This window comes from Scatophagus argus, chromosome 1, assembly GCF_020382885.2.
Source record: "Scatophagus argus isolate fScaArg1 chromosome 1, fScaArg1.pri, whole genome shotgun sequence".
Classification (NCBI taxonomy): Eukaryota; Metazoa; Chordata; class Actinopteri; family Scatophagidae; genus Scatophagus; species Scatophagus argus.
The window spans coordinates 18366880-18386571 of NC_058493.1; the positions used below are offsets into that span (position 1 = coordinate 18366880).

General features: G+C 40.3%; 1 protein-coding gene across 6 annotated transcripts in view; it reads left to right on the forward strand.

The window, feature by feature from the left end:
- The window catches only part of apba2b (amyloid beta (A4) precursor protein-binding, family A, member 2b), a 53417-nt gene extending 34099 nt beyond the window's left edge, over nt 1-19318 (forward strand). For 5 of the 6 annotated variants that reach the window (XM_046388834.1, XM_046388808.1, XM_046388817.1 and 2 more), the window contains 11 exons: nt 1765-1845; nt 3357-3396; nt 3916-4061; nt 8142-8177; nt 10113-10199; nt 12345-12530; nt 13981-14160; nt 15786-15998; nt 16125-16244; nt 16720-16860; nt 17943-19318. In XM_046388834.1, the coding sequence (XP_046244790.1) occupies nt 1765-1845; nt 3357-3396; nt 3916-4061; nt 8142-8177; nt 10113-10199; nt 12345-12530; nt 13981-14160; nt 15786-15998; nt 16125-16244; nt 16720-16860; nt 17943-18014 (1302 nt within the window). In that variant the 3' untranslated portion in view covers nt 18015-19318. The remainder of the gene's footprint in view (nt 1-1764; nt 1846-3356; nt 3397-3915; nt 4062-8141; nt 8178-10112; nt 10200-12344; nt 12531-13980; nt 14161-15785; nt 15999-16124; nt 16245-16719; nt 16861-17942) is intronic. The other variant, XM_046388843.1, reaches the window with a different exon arrangement.
- The last annotated feature ends 374 nt before the right edge of the window (nt 19319-19692 follow it).

Genomic DNA, 19692 nt, shown 5'->3' on the forward strand with positions numbered 1-19692 from the left:
ACCATGTGTTTAAAAGAGACTTGTGGTGAGGAGCTGGAGATGAGTTACAGGTGACGTGTGGCTCATCACCATCCAGATAATAGCTTGAGCCTTTCCCCCTCCCCTGTGTTACCTTGAGATGTCCCCCTCCTCATCTTTCTCCCTCTCACAGAGGATGAATGCGCACACATTGTAAAGAACCATCGATTGGCTCAAGCACACATAGAGCTACCCCCATCTTCTAAAAGTCAGATGGTAAAAGGAGAGCATAGATAGTCTCCTGTGGGCAGCATGCTGATACACACCTGCTCCACACTGTGCACATGTGCTTGTACATTCACTGTGTAGCTCATTTGTAACACAGAAATGGGTCAGACAGTATAACTAGATTAGATTTGGCAGAAGGTAGAGTACACTGCAGATTCAGAGGGCTCCCAGACTCACTGAGAGGATTCGGTCATTCAGACCTCTGTTGTCAAATGAAAGGTTCTCTGTACTTCAACATGACCCCTGAATGAACCAGGTCAACAGTAAATTTGAGCACAGGCAAAAGATTTTGTTAGAAGAATGGTTTTAAAACAGAGAGGAGTCATCTACCCGCTTATTCTGCTATTTTGAGCAATATATTACACAGAATTGTAATAGTATTTTGCATATTGCATATTTGTATATTTGTATGACGCTACACGTTTTAGCCACCAGTATGTCAGTGCTAGTGTTAGTGTAATTGCCAATGAGCCAATGGACAAGTTCTGTCACAGACTTAATGTTTTTAGACATTTAGACTTTGTTCCCCATAAAATCCTGCTTCTAAAGTTGTTTCTTTTTCTTTTTTGATATAAAAGGATCCAGTTTATTTCTAAAAACCATTTTGTTATTTCTTACATGTTTATTACACCAGTTTACAACTTTTCTTAAGTAGCTTCACTTGGATAATCCATGTTAGAAGACTGAGCCTTGTGTATATACTGTTAAAGTAGCCTGAAATTAAACAACGCTGACGATTTTCTAAAAGACTGTTTGCACCAGTTGCCAGTGAAGTCACACGCAGGGTTTGACTGGATTCACTTGGGATTTTGAACATGAAAACAGTTTTGCAGAACATCACAGTTTGCATGCCTTCTCACAGAAGACGAATCTCATTATTTAAATGGTTGTTTACACAACTAAGTTGAGCAGCATGATGAATACTGATCAGGGCTTTACATTTAGCTTTCTTTTTGTAAATGAGGCCACTAATGTCATGTTTGCTGTAATTAATTTCAATTCTGGAGGCACACAGCACAGTATGTTGTTCTGAATTTCATTGTTTCCCTGCAACATGAAGGAGGAGGTTTTATTGACAGGAGGATTTCATTCCAGCCAGTTACATGACTGAATTTTAATGAAAAGTTGTGGACTGCAAGATGGATATCCAGGGGAATAAATGTAATCCTCCCTCTGTGGGATTATATGCTAGATGTACTTTATGCCCGTTTATGTGAGATGAGACAAAAGAAAGAGCTGACTGGAGGACAAGTCAAAGACAGAACTTGACCACGTACCAGCTTAGAGCAGTTTGAGCTTAAGATGGTTCATTTTATTTTTTTTAAACACTTTTTCTTTGTTATGATTAGACAGTGCAGGACTCTAACACTCTAACGTTGCCAACATCAGGTCTGCCAGCATATTCAAAACCTCCCACTTGAACCTCTGCTTCCCATTGCAAACACCAGCCACCCTCCACTATTGTACTTATTAAAATTTTTAGCAGCTCACACCTGTTCTTATGTGTTGAACTTCCAGGTGAGCAACGGTGCAGAGCAACCCAGGAAACAGCAGCGCTCCGACCTCAACGTTCCCTTGGAGAACAACAATGTACCAGAGGTAAGATGTTACTCTGTCGCAGCGTTTCCATCATCCTTTATACCTCTTGCAAGGTCATTTACTATTAAGACAGATGATTTTGTTGTTTATGTGTGTATGCTTTTGTGAGCATGTGTGTGGTATGACTGAGTAAATTAATAATTATGTGATTACAACCTCATCTCATGTCCTCTGCTCGCGGTGTGAATAGCGTCCTGGTAATTAAGCAGCATGTGTGTGTTTTTATGAGAGGCATTTTTCGCTGACATGTCTGCAGTTGATGCTTCCTGCACAGACTCCAACCACACCTTCCCATCTGTGGGTAGGGTACACTTTCTGATTGTGTATTGACCAGGAGGGCATCCTGTTGCTCCAGGGTAATGAGTGTTTGAATCTCATCACATCACAATTCACAGCTCTGTCTGTGGCCGTGTCTTGTCTGTAACTTCCTCCTCCCTCCTCCACCTCCCACAGCACAGTCACAGTGCAAAGTGGATGAGTAACGCTTGACACTCCCTCCACGTCCACTTTAGCAGGGCCTTTGGGCAAGGCACAGTTATTCAGTTTTTGCATGAGTATAAGTACCAAGTTGTAAATGAAAGTAACTGTGAATGAAGGACAAATAACAGAAACAGCTGAGTGTGTTCTCTAAGCAGAAGCCACTTTCTCTGAAGAGATCGAGATTGTCAGTTATGAAAATTGATTTCTATTGGGGTTCCTGCCTTGTTTATAATGACCTTTATGCCTCTTTTTTCAAATTCACCCTTTCACACATTTAGCCTTTTGTCTGTCCATACATGATAAAATTTTGTAAATGTCAGGGTTATTTTGTATCATCAAGTGAGGTGGGGTTTTTTTTGCATTTCTGCTGTCTGGTAGAACCACAATTTCCCACATTTGACGCCTGTGATGGAAAAGAAAATACAGTTATTGTAGTAGCAGGTCACTTTTGTAACATTTCATAACTTTCATAACATTTTGGGTCAATTTTAAGCTAGTACTGTTGAATAGGATTGTCATGGCAGTTTGTGAAAACCAACTATAAATCAAGAGAGTAGAGAGCATCATGTCTTACACGATAGGAGTGTCAGCTTGGATGTTTGTTGGAGGTCTAACATTAATCGCAGTCACTGTTATGCAACCACTGAAATAAAAACAATTACATGTAACCTGTCCTTTTTCTGACCGTACAATTAAACCACAGAAATGGTTTTACAGGATATTTCTGTATCTTTACAATCTCTCCTCGTCCATGTTTTTCTAATACTTAATTCAAGTAACCCAGAAGGGTACCTTACGCATCATGTCAAAACTCCAGGCAGTTGATTTTGCTGCACTTAATGCTGCACATAGGATTTGATGCTTTATTTCATAAACACGTGCTGTTTGAGTGCAATATTGCCCATGAAGCTAAGCAGCAGAGCTGAGCCAAGTCTAACACCTGACAACATTCACAGAGTGAAACTTTAAGGTTTAGACTGGTTTACTTAATTTACTGTATTTATCTATCATATCCTGTTTTTGTCTTCCAGCCAACAAAGAAGGTTGCATCATTCCCCAGCTTTGTTGATGGTAAGATAATCTGTCTGCACACCTGTGGGGGGGGATGAAATCAAAATATTGTAATTGCACGAAACCGTTCCAAGTATCAGTTTGCCCTCAGTCTGTCACATCACAGGCTCTCTTCCAGTGCTCTTCCCCTGCCTCTGGGCAGATGCTCGGCCTAATAATGTGTTAGGAGCTTAGCTAGCTGCCTGTCTGCTCCTTCAGATCATGACAGCACATTGTGTCCCCGAGTGGGTGTTTGAGAGTCCACATCTACATTTCACAGACGCAGTTTAATCTCGGCCCAGTCTCCCACCAGCTCTGCACCTCCATCAGCTCACAGCCAGTGGCCATCTCACTGCTCAATACAGCCGAGCCTGTTATCTCCATCTCTGCTTCTCCAGAGCAACAGTGTTTGGCTCTATTTCTCCACACAACATATTGACTCCAGTGATAACAATACTCTCACACCCCGACCCTTTCAGTCTCTGTCCTTCCTTGTATCTCCTTGTTAATTACCGTCCTCTCTGCTTCTCCCTGGCCCAGTCCCAGGACCCTGCGAACCAGAGGATCTGATTGATGGAATTATTTTTGCTGCTAACTATCTGGGCTCCACTCAGCTGCTGTCCGAGAGGAACCCCTCCAAGAACATACGCATGATGCAGGCCCAGGAGGCCGTCAGCAGGGTCAAGGTACTCAAAATCATACTCGCTCACACCCGGCCACAGTGACTCACACATGCAAATACACACACGTTGATATTAGTTTATGATCTGAAGATCTCCACATCCATTCGTTCCTAAGAAACTTCAGGAACTAAAGGGCAGGTTCTGCTGCAGGAACGTTTCCAAGGAATCAAGAACCTTTTCAGAAGCTCAGAAACTTCACCTGCATTTTGAGCAGAAGAACCAGGGGTTAAACTTCCTGACTCCAAGGGGTAGCACTTTCTGATGGTGTGGGAACCATCCTAACTTTGTGGGGGGTTTTGTACAAGTCGACTACATACTGGAACTTGGGATTTAACAATAAACATTGCAGATCTCTTGTCCTAATATTGATATTATTCCAAACTAATGATTTCTTCCTCTACAGATTAATAGTTTACACAAGTTGTAACACAACACACAAACCACCAGAGTTTGGACTTTGTGGAAGCCAGAAAATGTAATTTATTATCTTAAAATGTAATTTGCTTCCTGGAAAAGTTCCTAAAGTGGAAAACAGCTGTTCCACTCTAAGTTACTGAGCACTCTTGTAAATGTTGTTGAGATGCGTTTGTTTGCATCCTAGGAGACAACATCCGATCACTGCTCAGTGTTGCTGTTTCAGAGCATTTTATACAGAATGATGGCAGTTCTCCCTCTTCTCCCTGGAGATGCCAGCATAATGTTACAGCCATCTTGGTGTTATTTAGGCTGCATTGGTAACACTGTCAAAAATATACAGAGGCCCTGCAGGAAATGTGTCGAGCAGCTTTACTTGGCTAATACTGCATGTTTGATCGTATTTGTCATACAGTATCTGAATTCATTTGTCACATTACGTTAGACATATATGGTGGGGGAAGTACATGCATTTCCAACTCAAACTCAAGCAAAGTGAAACCCTGCTATTTCAGCATGTTGGTTAAATGTTTTAGCATTTGAACTTAATAGTTAACCTTAGGTATTTTTAGTTTTATATCTGGTCTGTTTTGCTCTTAATAAAATTTACATGAACATCAGTGCAGTTTGCGTCTAGAGCAAAGCATTACAGTCATATATTAGGCATGAGTGGTCTTTTAGGGCAACTAAAGAACTTGGCCAGATTGGGCTGCAGGGCATGTGTTTGACCCAGCTGGCTGGATAATGGGACTGCTGGCATGTGAACCTTATATTTCCCTTGTTGACACTCGCTCCCTGCTGTTCACTAATGTTGCTGTGATGATGATATTCCAGTGCACTTTCAGAAAAATACTTTGGGTAGTACCAGTGGAGCATGAGGAGATTGCCTCATATTCTTTTCCATTAGCTTGATTGCACTGTTCATCACTGTTACTCTGCCCAAAGTGTCAACAGAAACAGTCCACTTTGAGGAAAATGTAGGCTTTCAGCTTTCTTACATTTCTTAGTTGTGGACTGTGACTCATGAGATCAGTGCACATTGTTTCGTGACTTAATGACATCATTCAGCGCGGATGTTTTGGTGCACAGTTGCCACCCAGACTCCAGTCTCTTTAATCTTCTTCTCATCTGAACACAAGCTTAGGCTGTATTTCTAAATATTAAATGACCTCCTGAGTAGTTGTCTACTTTTAGAAAGTTGCATGCTGTAATGAAACTGGTCACCAGTGAGATGGATACACGCGAATGCGTACTAATGTGAGGTGTGTCAGGAATGAAAAAAACGCATAGGAACAGAGACAGAGACAAACTTTCTGTATGTGTTTTGAAGTATCAGGTCAGCTATCATGGTACATGATATCAGCAAACATCAGAGTGGTATGAAAAGGTAAACAACAGTCAGGTTCAAGAGTCCAGCCCGTGCCATTGAAGAGATCCGTTTTGGTCACATTGCCTCTGCTGTAGACTCATTTTACAGGTTTTTTATGTTTGGTAACAGTAGGTAAATTAACATATTATTAACATATTTGGTTCCTACATTAAGGGACTGACTCAGATGGATGAAGGCTTCAACAGCTCTCAGCCCTATGCTTTAATTATACATGCTCAAGTGGAGTATAATCCGTCCCACTTCAATTTAGGATTGGTGGTGAGTGGACCTTGTGTAGGCTCCAAAATGAATCTTGATGTATTACAATTAATTATGCTGCAAAATAAAATTAAATAATGTAATATTTAAACGGGCAGTTGTCTTGGCCAGTACAATCCAGGATGCTATACTCATACCCAAACAATACTTGTATACACCCAAGTTTGGCACTTGACAGTTTCGATGCTTGGTCCCACAGAAGCTTTTCAGTCCATATCAGCAAAGTATTGAATTTTGATGTTGAGTCATACATTGTGACTACAACCTAAAGTCTGTTGCAAAACTTCTGTAATTTGTGACTTTAACAAGTGAAATTAGATTTTGTCGTGAAAGACTCTGAGGAGTCACAATCCGGCGATAGGAAAAGTGATGAATTGGCTGAAAGTCTTTTGGACTGTTGGTTGGTTTCAGACTAAAAGCCCTATTTACCACTGAGGGTGTCTGCTGGCATCATCTCACATTTACCCAATCTGTGTTTGGTTCTCTCACTTGCTTGCTCACTCTCTGTCATGCACAATTTGCCTTATCTGCAAAAAGTCTTGTCAGGATGAAACGATGAAACCATGGCAACTGTTAGCTATCACCTTTTACTGCCTTCCCCTGCTTGGAACAGGTCCATTGAACAGGAAGTTGTCCATTATCTCCCTGATTTGTCCCTCAAGGCCAGTCTAGTTGCTGTATGGCAAACAAGATTTTTAATCTTGGATACTGAAACTGCCTCAAGTGTCGACTGCACTCAAAGCCTACCAAACATGCAATACCGTGCAGCCATTCAAGCATGTGGCTCCAGATGAACCCAAACAAGCATTCATGTAAGCTCGAAACAGACTAGTGCCGAGATCCTTTTGGCATGATGCTCACTCTGTTTGATGTAATATTCATGCAGCTTCACCCCCGTCCCTCCACTCAGTCTTCCCTGCTGTTTATCCCCTCCTTCCTCAGCTCCTCAGCAGAGCACTAGATGTTGCTGAAAGCCTCAGATGTTTGTCTTGCGTGACAGCTGACGACTTCAGTAAGCTTTAGAGTAAACTTTATAAGAAAAAAAAACCAGACTACTTCTTGTTCAGTGGACCCGTTCTTCATCACAACGCTACCCAGTGGCTCCTTCTCAGACTGGGAAAACATGACGAGGGTCAAGAACATTTCCTCTGGTCGATCACAGATAGAGAGAAGAGCAGTAAGTTCAACTTGAACTTTATTCAGATGGGATGATTCTGAATTATTACAAAGCACCATAAAGGATTATCAGTATAAGTTCAATAACCATAGGGACCACAACAAGACCAGAATTACTGATGAACTCCTCAGACACATTAGCCGTGTAAAACTTCCTCAGTGTTGGTCTCAAATGTTAAATTCCAGGCACAGTGACTCGACTTTTTTTTAGGCAGCTAAGAGAACAAACTCCAAACGCACGCTTTAAATGCTTGCAACCAGCTTTATCTCCTAACGTGCCTCTGTCAGTGCTGTTGTCTTACTAGTAAAAACACTTAGACTGTGACATGAGCATGGACGGTGGTAAGAGCAGTGCCAGTATATTGTACACACAGGCCAGCTTCAATACTTTCTCATTTTTCTGAGCCGTTTATGCTTATAAGAAGAAACAAAGCCTCCTTATAGAGCTTTATATGGGTGTTAAGAGCACAGGAACTGTGTAAGTTCATGTCTGCATGCTTTTGATTTGAGAGAAAGCAATTATTGCCCTCTGTAATTGCTGTTTTGATTCGTATCTGATAACCAACACGGCTGTGTGAGCGCTATCTCCACAAAGACATACACAACCACACACACACACACACACACTTCATCTCTGTATCTCTTTCACTTTCTCTCTCTCTGTCTGTCTCTCTCTGTCTGTTTCTGAGAGTAGTGATAGCACACCTGCCGTTTGGTTTGGGGCTTTACTGTCTTACCTTCTTTTATTTACCTTCTTTATTTCCTCCTACTCTCCCTCCTGTTTTTTGTGCTCCCGTATCCGCTGACCCTGTCCCGTCCCAACGACCTGCCCGCCCGCTTGCCAGAGGGTTCAGAAGGCTGCCAAAATCAAGAAAAAGGCGGTGTGTAATAAACCAAGCAAAAGGAAGACCCTTTGGCCGTTTCCCCTCCACTCTCACCTTTTCTTTTTCATTTCATTTGTGCCTGTCTGGTCTCATGTGTCCTGTCCCATCTGTGTCACATTTGTTGTGTGCATTCATTTAATAGAACAAATCAGGTTTGTCAGAACTAAGACAAGCACATTTTCTTTTATGAGAACAGCTATGCATTTTGGCAGTGAGAGTCTTTGATAAGTCTATATAATATTTTACAGTAATGTCAGTTGAAATGTCCCAATAGCAGCACGACTTCAACATCACGCAGTTGTTTTTGTTAATGGACCTTTTATACTTAAGGAAGTTGAAAGTGTATTGTAAGGCACAAGACTGAGAACCGCTGAAGCCACATTTAAAACCAGCACACTGACATTAATTCATACACAACCACAGTGATGACAGAAGATAACAGAAAACACGTCAACAGGACACTGTGGGAGAAGAGCCGCAATGTATTACTTTTTGGGTTTCTCTTCATATAATACCATTATTACTATGTATTAGTCTGTGCAGTAACACTGTGTAATTGTTCCGTGAGACCATAAATGAATACTCAATTGTGAGTGTAATGACACATTGTAAATATAAAACATATTTACATGTTCCACTTCATTAACAACCCACCCAAGTTGAGTGCAGGAATAATTTTCAAGTAATTTAGGTAGCAACAAGTTTTATCATTTTAAGGTCAAATGAAGTTGTTTTTGTTTTTGTTTTATGCTGAAGAATCAGAAGCTTTGGAGGAGCTCACTTTGCTCACATTATGGATATACCAAGATAAGTGGAAATGATACCAGAAATCGAACCCCAAAAATGAATAGCAGGGCCAAAGATATACAGCTTCTGTAAACAGCCTCAGCTTTTTGGCTTCACGTTAGGAGTGACTTACTAGTGGGATGGGGTTTCATGTCCCATTTTGTTCTTGGGTTTTACATTCTTTATTTTTTATCTTCGTATAACTTGGCTTCACATTTTAGCTTTACTCAAACATTGCAGTGGGAAACGTAAGGTTTTAGGCTGTACAGGCAGAAGTTCCTCACAGAAGAGGCTGATTTCTCCTGCAACAATGGACTCTGTAGATTGCTAAGTACTAAATCCTGCAATCATAAATGCTTCATCAGTGTTCACAAATTAGCTAGCTGTGTGAAGCTGATGGAAAACTACACACATTCTCTCCAGGCAATAAAAGTATTGTGGATTTTTTTTACTTCTTAACCGAAAATAGACACAACAACACGATCCCATCTTCTTCTAATCTTTGATTCGTTTTTATTTATTTTCCAGTACTGGCTGGGGATACAAATTTTTATCAGGCTATAAGCTGTAGTCTCACATCCATGAGCCACCATTTATTACATGAAGGATTTAACAACTACCGTGCATATTTTATTAATATTTTAGCACTACTACTTTATCTCTAAAATGCATCAGGCAGTTTTAACTAAGCAAAATCAAATATAATTTTATTAGCCAGCGCTACACAGTGATTAAAGGGAAATGTGTGCAAGCTTGTTCTGCGCTGAAGCTGCATTGCTCTCACTGGCAAAACAGCCAGCTGGTAAGGGTTTAGCGTTGAGCTGTGTCTTGTTTTCGCGCCAGCTCGTCATGCGTGTGCCAAGACAGATGATGGAAAATAACGCCACAGCCAAACGGTTTCTTTCTCTGCCTTTTTCCACCTCACCTTTAGACTCAACAGCTTGTCTCCATCTAACAAGCATTTCCCTACGTGGACCCCAAGCTATACATGCATGCATTTTCAATATCGTAACTAATGCTTTCCTACATTCAACACAAACAGTAACTGGTGAGTGAGTAACTGGTAGTTTGGTACAAAGATCTTCAACAGGCAAGGTCTAAGGAGATAATCTGACCAGCTCTTCTTTTATTTTTATCTTTCCGCAGAGTGCAGACGGAGATGCTCAAACCCTCACTGAGGTTGATCTGTTCATCTCCACCCAGAGAATCAAAGTCCTCAACGCAGACTCCCAGGTGAGCATCAGCGAACACAAATGTGTCACGTTTCTGTCCAAAGTGTCTTTTTCCTCACCCATGAGAACATAAACTGTTTACCATGACAGCAGCTCGGCCACCCACTGAGCTTAAACAAGGCTACACATCAGGGAACTGCTGCTGTGTCATAACTGCAGCCTAACTGTTGACACACACCGCTTCTTACACAACCACTGAGTGTTTATTTATTTACAGATCTAATCTCATGATGTCACTATCAGATTTCTGTCTGACTGACTGACTAAGAATAAACACTGCAAAGCCTCAAAATGCACCAACAATCTGTGCATTCAGGATGACTGAGAGAGCAACATTTTCTCAGAATATGTGCATTAAATAATGAGCACATCTGTACTAAGTTATTCATTTGAAGCTGTCAAAAGTTAAGGCTATGGTCTAAATGAGGTTTTCTTTAATTAATTTGCAAATAGACAGTCAAAAAGTCAACATTCATAACATAGCTTGTTATGAATGAAAAGATTTTCTCTTCTTGAAGTTTTGCTAAAGTTTCTCTCCACTCTTTCAGGAGCTTTATCAAAGTTCTTTTGCCTTTTAGCTTTACATCAAGCAGCTGTGTGAAGCAGCAGTACTCGTCGTCACATGAGGTGACATCTTAGAGAAAAGCTTCTGAGAGCTCCGCAGTTCTTGGGATCATAAATAGAGCTTTGTGCGCACAGTAACAGTTAAATATATGTGTGATAGATGATTAAATTGCAGTATGTCGGTCTGAGCTGCTCTCTGGCTGTGCGTGTGTGTGTGTGTGGGTAGCCGTCTGGCAGAATCATGCTGCAGTGCAGTGTCTATCTTTCTTCCTTTTCCATCTGGTTGTCACTGGTCCTGGTGCTCTTAAGAAAGAGATTCTGAGAAAAAAGCCTTCGTTTTTGCAATTAAAAGACTTGATGCAGCTTGCATGGGGTTTCTGACGTTGATTCATAAGAAGAACAACTCCAAAGGTGGGCTGGAACAACAGCACTAATTAGGCTAATGGAACAAAAACCACCAGACATGTTTAATGAACTGAAGTTAACTAAACTGAAATGAAATTTAGCTCATTATCATAAAAGACTTCCTCTCAGCCAGACCTCTGATTCAAGCCCATATCTCCTCTAAATCGCAGTTCCTTAGTTGAGTTCGGAAACAATGCCTCATAAAATCTACATTATGACACAAGACAATTATATGGTTGAGTGAACAAACATGATTACACTGTTCAAATCGCTTTGTTTCATCAACACAAACATGTACACACTTTTTGATTTAATTATTGGTCTATAATCAGATTATACAGTAGTTTTGAATTTAATCTGAAGCAGGCCTGTATGTTTCCTATGATCAGTACTCTCATTCCCCGGCCTCCCCCCTAAAGGGATGAGGCAGCTTTAACAAATAGAGGAAACAAATATCCTGCACACTGGTACGAATTACTGATCAATAAAACTGACAGTAAACAACAGTAACAGCTATTCAATATCTCTTAAAGTTATCAGAGCAACACTAATAACTAGCTCACTGTGGTGTAACGTGTAATTTATACATACATTTATATATTAGCAGTTATATATTATATTTATCAGTTAAACTGCGTAACTCCGATGTAGCATTGTGTCTGTTTATTGGCTCCAGTGTGGACTCTTGAGCTCATATTGTTTACTACCATGTAGATTATTATCTAGTTGTCATTTGCTTTTTGTAATCTAGTTGTTTACTGAGGTGGTCATTCAAATAATTTAAGTGTTTAGTAGCATTTCTATTCCATTGCTGAAATATTTTATGATCGGCTATCGGCAGATAATTAAAATAGCTGATGAAAAGAGCCAATAGAATGAGGCCAAGTTGCTTTCATTGACTTCAAAAGCACAGCATGTACACACTCTGATACAGTAGGTGGCAGTATGGGTAGGTTATGAGCTTCCCTATAAAATGCGAAAATGTAAAGCGCTCAGTTTCCTGTATCAACCATTAGAAGCAGGTAATAATTGAAGTGAGACAAATACACATCCTGCATCCCTGTGATAAGCACTTTGTCTCCATTAATTGAAAATCAGCAAATAAAGCACTGATGATTGAATGACTAATATATTGTAAAAACAATGGTGTTGATGTTTCTGATTGATTTGCCCACAGGAGACGATGATGGACAACGCACTCCGTACCATATCCTATATTGCAGATATTGGGAACATCGTGGTCCTGATGGCAAGACGCCGGATGCCACGCACAGCCTCGCAGGACTGCATTGAAACTACGCCCGGGGCTCCTGAGGCAAAGAAGCAGTACAAGATGATATGCCATGTCTTTGAGTCCGAAGATGTAAGTGAAAGGGAGTCACAAAGATGGCACTTGTTAACACAATTAAGAGATTTTGTTTTGTTTTTCACAGATATTATGTCTCTGTTATTTTCACCCATATTAATATTTTCCCTCCATTTTCCCTTGAAGATCTTATTTGTTTTCTCTGAATTTACTTTTTTCAAGTTTGTTCCACATTGTCACAAATGTTATTACTAACATATAGAAATTAAGGGATTAGAGCAATATAAAATAAAGAAAATTGGCTGATAATTCCTTAATACAGAGAGCCACTGCCTGTCTTGTTGAAGCAGATTCAGCAAGACTTGGCAACATGAACAATGTTGCACGGAGGAGCCAGCAACTCAGTGTCTGTTGCCAGTCAGTGTAAAGGCTGGACTCCAATCTGTGCTCTCTTCTTCTCATTTCTCTGCCAGCTTTTAAAGACTGGCCAGAGTTATAATAGAACCATTCAGCCGCTCATCCATCAACGTATAAACTGTTTCTGTTAATGTGGCTCCACTGGCTGTACGCAGCCTTTTTGTAAGTTTTGACTTTTTTACTGTTCTGCAGACCTAATTTGCAACGTATTGATTCTGAGTGTTTGGGCCATTACTGTCTGCAGATTCTGCAAGAGATTCATATGCTAGTTTAAAATTCAATTAAAGAGGAAAATAGGGGAAATGCGGCTTGCAAAATGCCTTACTCTCTTGATCTATTTTATCTGGCACAGCCAAGTATTCAAGTTTTCATTTTCTAGAGGTTCATGTTTTACTAATTTCACCTTTTTTCCCCAACTTTTACCTTCCTTTGTGGTGAATAAATGTCTTTTGTGTCAGGATTAATGTGGTTCCCAATTTCTGCTGAACCCCAGCAGGCCTGACTGCTGAGCTCAAGTGCCCCTTCATCAAAACCACCCGTCATGTCTTTATTTGAGCTGATTTTAAAGTGGACTGTAACTATATGGATGTTATTACAATTTTTTCTTCATACAAGATACCTCTTTGAACATCTCTCTTGTTGATTTGATTTCTGGCTGAAGCTACTTTTCCATTAGTTTTAGTGAAATCATGTTTGTTTGTTAACGTGTCCTGTGCACTCAGTCTGTTGTCGCAGGTAGTTTTTTGCTCATTGTGACAGGAGACGCAAGATCAGGCAGATTTTTAATTAAACTGATGTGTTTATTTTTCCCCTAAACACATATGTGCAAATGAATAGTTTTTTCTTCCTCAGTGAAAGTACAGCAGCAGAGTGTTTTGTCTCCTCTCACAATGGGAACAAAAAGCTTGTGACAGTGCAAATCAGTGTGTATTATACCTTAACATATTCTTGGCACTGTTGTTTGATGCTTTGTTTTCCCAGTGTGCTGTTATTTATATACAGCTCAGTGAAGGTTGGCTTCTGTGGATCAAACAAAGCAAGACAACAAATGCAAAGTTTGTGCCATGATTCCTGCGTTTGATGTGTGCAGGCCCAGCTTATCGCTCAGTCCATCGGTCAGGCGTTCAGCGTGGCTTACCAGGAGTTCCTGAGAGCCAACGGCATTAACCCTGAGGACCTGAGCCAGAAGGAGTACAGTGACATCATCAACACCCAGGAGATGTACAACGATGACCTCATTCACTTCTCCAACTCTGAAAACTGCAAAGAGGTTGGTTTATTCTTACTGTGCAGCACACACATTTCTCTGCAGATGTTTGTTGGTGTGGGTCGGTGCCGGAAAGGAACATAAACAATTTGTGTGGCACAAACTGCACTCATGCTGCAGGGCCGTTAGGGAAACACACAAGTATAAGGTAGCTGTTAACTAATTAGACAGATTAAGAGGCAGATTGCACAGTAAAATCCACTCGGAGCATGTCAACTCTTGCCTCTTTTTTTATGGCTTTAGCATTTTAGCTAACACTGTGCCCTGAAAATCATTACTGGAGGCTTTTGCAGAATTAGAAAGCGTGAAACAGTTTCTGCTGTGCGAGCAGAGAGGCTGCACGGAGCACCACTACACAGCTGCCATTTCAGAGGCACATAAGTAGTTTCTAGTGATGAGGAAACTGGGCTTTCTTGGAGCACTAAAGCTTCCTCACCGACTTTGTTGAGAATAAATTCATTTCTCTCAAGGCTTCATGTGTACGCCAGTTGCGTCTGCTGGTGTAAAGTGTTGGAGCAGGAAAATGTATTCTACATCAAGACGGTGCTGAGATGTGCACAGTACTTGGATCTGTAAAGATCTTTGAATTAAAATGCTGATGTGACAAAGTACTACAAAGCAGTCATTGATAGTCTGTTAGTGTTTTTGCCTAGTGTGAATAATGTATTCCCAGGTCTTGTTTGTGATACAGAAATGTCATGTCTGTCTCGCAGCACAGATGGGCTTGATTGTGAAGTGGTGAACACTGTCCCGTTGTTCACAGAGACAACACCTGGTGGAGGTTTGAGGTGCAGCTTCAGAACGGTTCATAAACCTGCTGTGGAATTTAATCTCTGATCCAGTATTATATAATGGTGAACGTATTGTATAAGAATAAACATTATTACTTTTCAAAGCAAAAGTCAGAATGCTTTACAACATGTTGCGTATAATATACATATGTACCTGCACACCATGTGCTATGTGTAAACATCAGCAGGAACTCTCTTTGAACCTGCTGTATAAGACACAAGCTAACTAATAATTTGAAACAAGACTTTGTGCATTTTTCCCATTTGGAACGATCATGGAAAATTATCCGGGACCGACGTGATTATTCAAGAAAATGTCCTTATACAGTTAAACACAGGATATGTCTTTTGTTACCAGTGTATTTTGTAATATAGTAGATTTTGAGATAATTACAGATAATAAATGTAGATGGTTGTGTTCATTCTTAAGAACATTAAAGCAATTATAAAGTTAATGTTTCCGTAAAGCTGCCTGCAGTAGTCTAATGCAACAAGACATTAAATGCATAAACGCGTCGAGCAACAAAATCTCACAGTATGGCGTGTCAGGGTACTGTACAGTATATCCTGTGATATTTCCCAGGCCTGCCGCCTGAGCTCCAGAACTGCTGTTATACCACAGATTTATGCTCTAGGAAGCAAGGAAGGGTATAGAAAAGTGAAATTTCTGACAGGTGTCAAAAAAAACCATAGTGTTTTAAGTGAACACAAATTCTCTCTGCATTTTCCAGCAATTTGTAGCTCAATCAGGTCACCCTTTTGGATCTGAAATCAATCGATCAACATCATAAACACTGAAATGACCAGCAAACTCCCTCCTGCACCTCCTCTCCACAGCTGCAGCTGGAGAAGAGTAAAGGGGAGATCCTGGGTGTGGTGATCGTGGAGTCCGGCTGGGGCTCCATTCTGCCCACAGTTATCTTAGCCAACATGATGAACGGTGGACCGGCAGCTCGCTCTGGCAAGCTCAGCATCGGAGACCAGATCATGTCCATCAACAACACCAGCCTAGTGGGGCTGCCGCTCGCCACCTGTCAGGGAATCATTAAGGTACAGAGACACTGGAAAAGTGTGCAACAGTGTGGAGGCTAAGCTGTGAGATAAATATATTTCTGTGAAATTGACCAAGCGTATTGTGTGTGTGTGTGTGTGTGTGTGTATTTTTTTGTGTTTAAGGGCTTGAAGAACCAGGTTCAGGTGAAGATGAACATCGTCAGTTGCCCTCCTGTCACCACTGTCCTCATTAAGAGACCAGATCTTAAATATCAGCTGGGTTTCAGTGTCCAGAACGGCATTGTAAGTTTATTTCTTTGGTTACTTTAATATTTAAAATCTTAAGAAAAGATGGCATTTTTTAAAACACCATTGAAAACAATAATTTGTTTCGTTTTTCTCTTTTTTTTGTTAACTCCAGTGTTAAATATGCTGTACTTTGTATTGGTACTGCATGTTCCCGTCTCAGTTTAGATTAATCTGCTCATTATTTTATTTGCTCTGTATTGGATACACTGAAGACGCACTGTGTCATTCGCAGTGCTGTGACAAATTGCTGTTTTTTTCTTTAACAATATACACCTAATAGAAAAAAAATCCCATTATATTTAGCAGGGATGTAATGTACAGTTTATCAGTTTATCATTGTCTTAAATATAAACTGTCGTAGCCTCGGTTTCAGATGTTACTGCAGACATTTTACCCTTCCAGTGGAATTCATTTTACATGTTAGCATGTATTCTTGCAAGCCTTTATAACCTGAGGATTTACCTTTCAGATATGCAGTCTGATGCGTGGAGGCATCGCTGAGCGAGGTGGGGTTCGTGTGGGTCACAGGATCATAGAGATCAATGGGCAGAGTGTGGTGGCCACAGCACATGAGAAGATTGTCCAGGCCCTGTCGAACTCTGTTGGAGAGGTTAAACTGATGCACACACACACACACACAGAAGACAATAACATACACATCTTTGTATTGTACATCTGTGGTTTTTATTACCACTATTTGCTTAGAGTGCACACAGGCTCCATATTTAGTTCCTCTGCCTGTTAAAACAGTTATTTAATGTCTTGTGTCTAGAGAAAATAACCCTGATGGATTATTTCAGACTGGGCATGGTGAGGACACATTTCTAACAGAAGTCCTGCCCTGCAGATTTACCGGGCAGGGGATGTCTAATAGGCGATGGAATTCAGTAGCTTTATGGGAAGGGTAGGATGCAGCATGTTAGACATCAGGCCAGGATATTTCAGCCTCTGCTGCGTCTGCTTTCATTTTCACAGCTCCTTTTATTTAATTCAGTATCTGGCAAGTCGTCCAACTTTCTGTAAAAACAATATTAGATCACTGGTGTAGTTGCAGCCAAACACGTCACACAGCTGAAAGAAACATTGTAAATATGGATGTAATTTTCTGTCATGAAAGGACGACTTCGAACTATTCAAGCTCTTAAATGGAAACGATTAGTCAGATTATTTTCTGTGTGGAGTCTGGGAGTCCAAGGCTGAGTTCGAAATCACCCACCATTTACTACTCACTGCTCTGAGATCTCTGTGTAGAGGACTATTGAGTGTATAAGATGGAAAAATCAAAAACTCCTCCGACACCATTCCTCTCACCCAGCTGCCTTCTAAATGTCAGTGCCCACATGATGGTTAGTAAATCCTGTTTAGTGACCATTGATTTTACACTATTTTTTATGTTGCGTTGCGGGTTAATTTAAGTCTGCTCTAAAGAAACCAGGAGATCAACCAATATTTAAAACATAAAAGAAGAGCTGTGCATTGTTGCAGTTTTTAGCTTTCAGTTTTACCCTAAAATCATCATCTGGAGCAGGAAGATGAGTCAGGAAGTACAGCTAATAAGTAACACATCTGCTCTACTGCATCAAAACACACACACACACACACACACACACACAATCTTTTAAACATCTTTTCTTGTTTATTCTTTTAACTGAGATCGTGTTGTTTCTTTTCTTTCATTTCTCTCACTACCAGATTCACATGAAAACCATGCCAGCAGCCATGTTCAGACTTCTAACAGGACAGGAGACACCTATGTACATATAAACAGTGTCAAGGGGCCACTCCACAGGACGGGCTGTCAGCTGTGATTAGTCTACTCGTGAGGAAAGGGGGGGGTATTGCCTCTCCCTGTCGATTCATTTATTTCTTTTCTTTTTTTTTTATCCTTTGAGCTGATGACTTCAGTTCTCCATCATCTCCTCCCTTGTCCATGCTTAACACGCAGTGGCCATTTTATTGACATGAGAAGCTTTTTCCATCTGACCAGTTGAAGAGACAGTGTGTGTGTGTGTGTGTGTGTGTGTGTGTGCTGTTATTTATTTGTCTTGTCTGTGCTTTTCGGTGTCACGTCACAGTGAGATTGTGTGGATGGACTTATCAAGTGAATGCATCACGATTTATTTTTTATATTCATGTAATGCAATATGATACTTCTACTATACTTCTTGTATAGTTTCATTTTCTTCTCTGTTTATTTATTTCTCATGTAAATACATATTTTGGTAATATTGCAACTGAGGGCAGTAGAAGGAGGGGGCCACAGCTGCATTGTAAATATTTATTGAACCTTGCTGTCAAACTGAAAGCAACGGAGACACAATTGAATGCTGGATGTCATCGTGGTTATCAGTGAGACGGAGATTGAGTTAAGTGTTTGAAATGTTGGGTTTAAATATGTCAATTTGATATAATGTACATGTGAACCAAACCGATGCTTGCAGCAGGGGTTTATGGGAGAAATGCCATATCCTTTTGATTTTCTTCATTGTACGGCAATACACAAGGGTCAAACTCTGAACGGCAAGATTTGTCTTTTCTAAATCTCATGTACAAACACTCACACATTTAAATAACAAGCAAATGAATAAAACTATTAACATGCATTAATTATGCTTTTGATATCAAAGTCACATGTATGACAAATTTAAGTTTCTTTTGTGTGCTGCTCTACTGTATGTTCATCTTTAGTGTTCCTGACTGAAACTCATGCATACTATGAGTGGACTGTGAATGTAACTGTGTTGTGTGAGCTGTCCCATTGCCATAAGCAGTATTAGAATGTCTGTACATAAAGAGAAACTTGTCTAGTATTGTGCTCATGTTACAAATACAAAACACACAGGTTTAGTCACTGCGAACATCCTCCCACCTGTATGTTGGCTTTCAGTCCTGAGAGGGAAAGAGTGAGCTGTGAATCACACACACACTGTGACAGAAACAAGCCTTACCACCGTGTAATGGTTTTTCAATGCATTGTAGTAAATTTTAATCATATGAACATTATCTGTGTGCATGCCTCGTAAAGTAGTATCATGTCATTGTGGCGAGATAATAAAATCTGAGCTAAACCCGCCTGGTTTTGTGGGACTGGATCGTGCTGAAGACGGATTTTAAAGAAGAGATGTGAGCTTTGCTGGTAGCCTGATTTTCCCTCTTAGTCCCTTCAATATGGAAGCCCACTGCTGCCAGGAAAATAAAATAGAAAAATAAACAGTAGCAGCAAGTCAAAATTATGTCCTACTGTCTCATGATTTTAATCTACCAGAAGTTAAAAAGTTGAAATTTTGACCAAGTTAAAGTAAGTTATAGTCACAATGAAGTTTTGATGTGTCAGAACGTTGCCTTCACAGGACTTTTACTTTCAGTAAAATTCAGAATTCTTATCAGGCTACCAGATGTTATCAGATGTGTCTCGATATCACATTATAAATTCTACATGTTT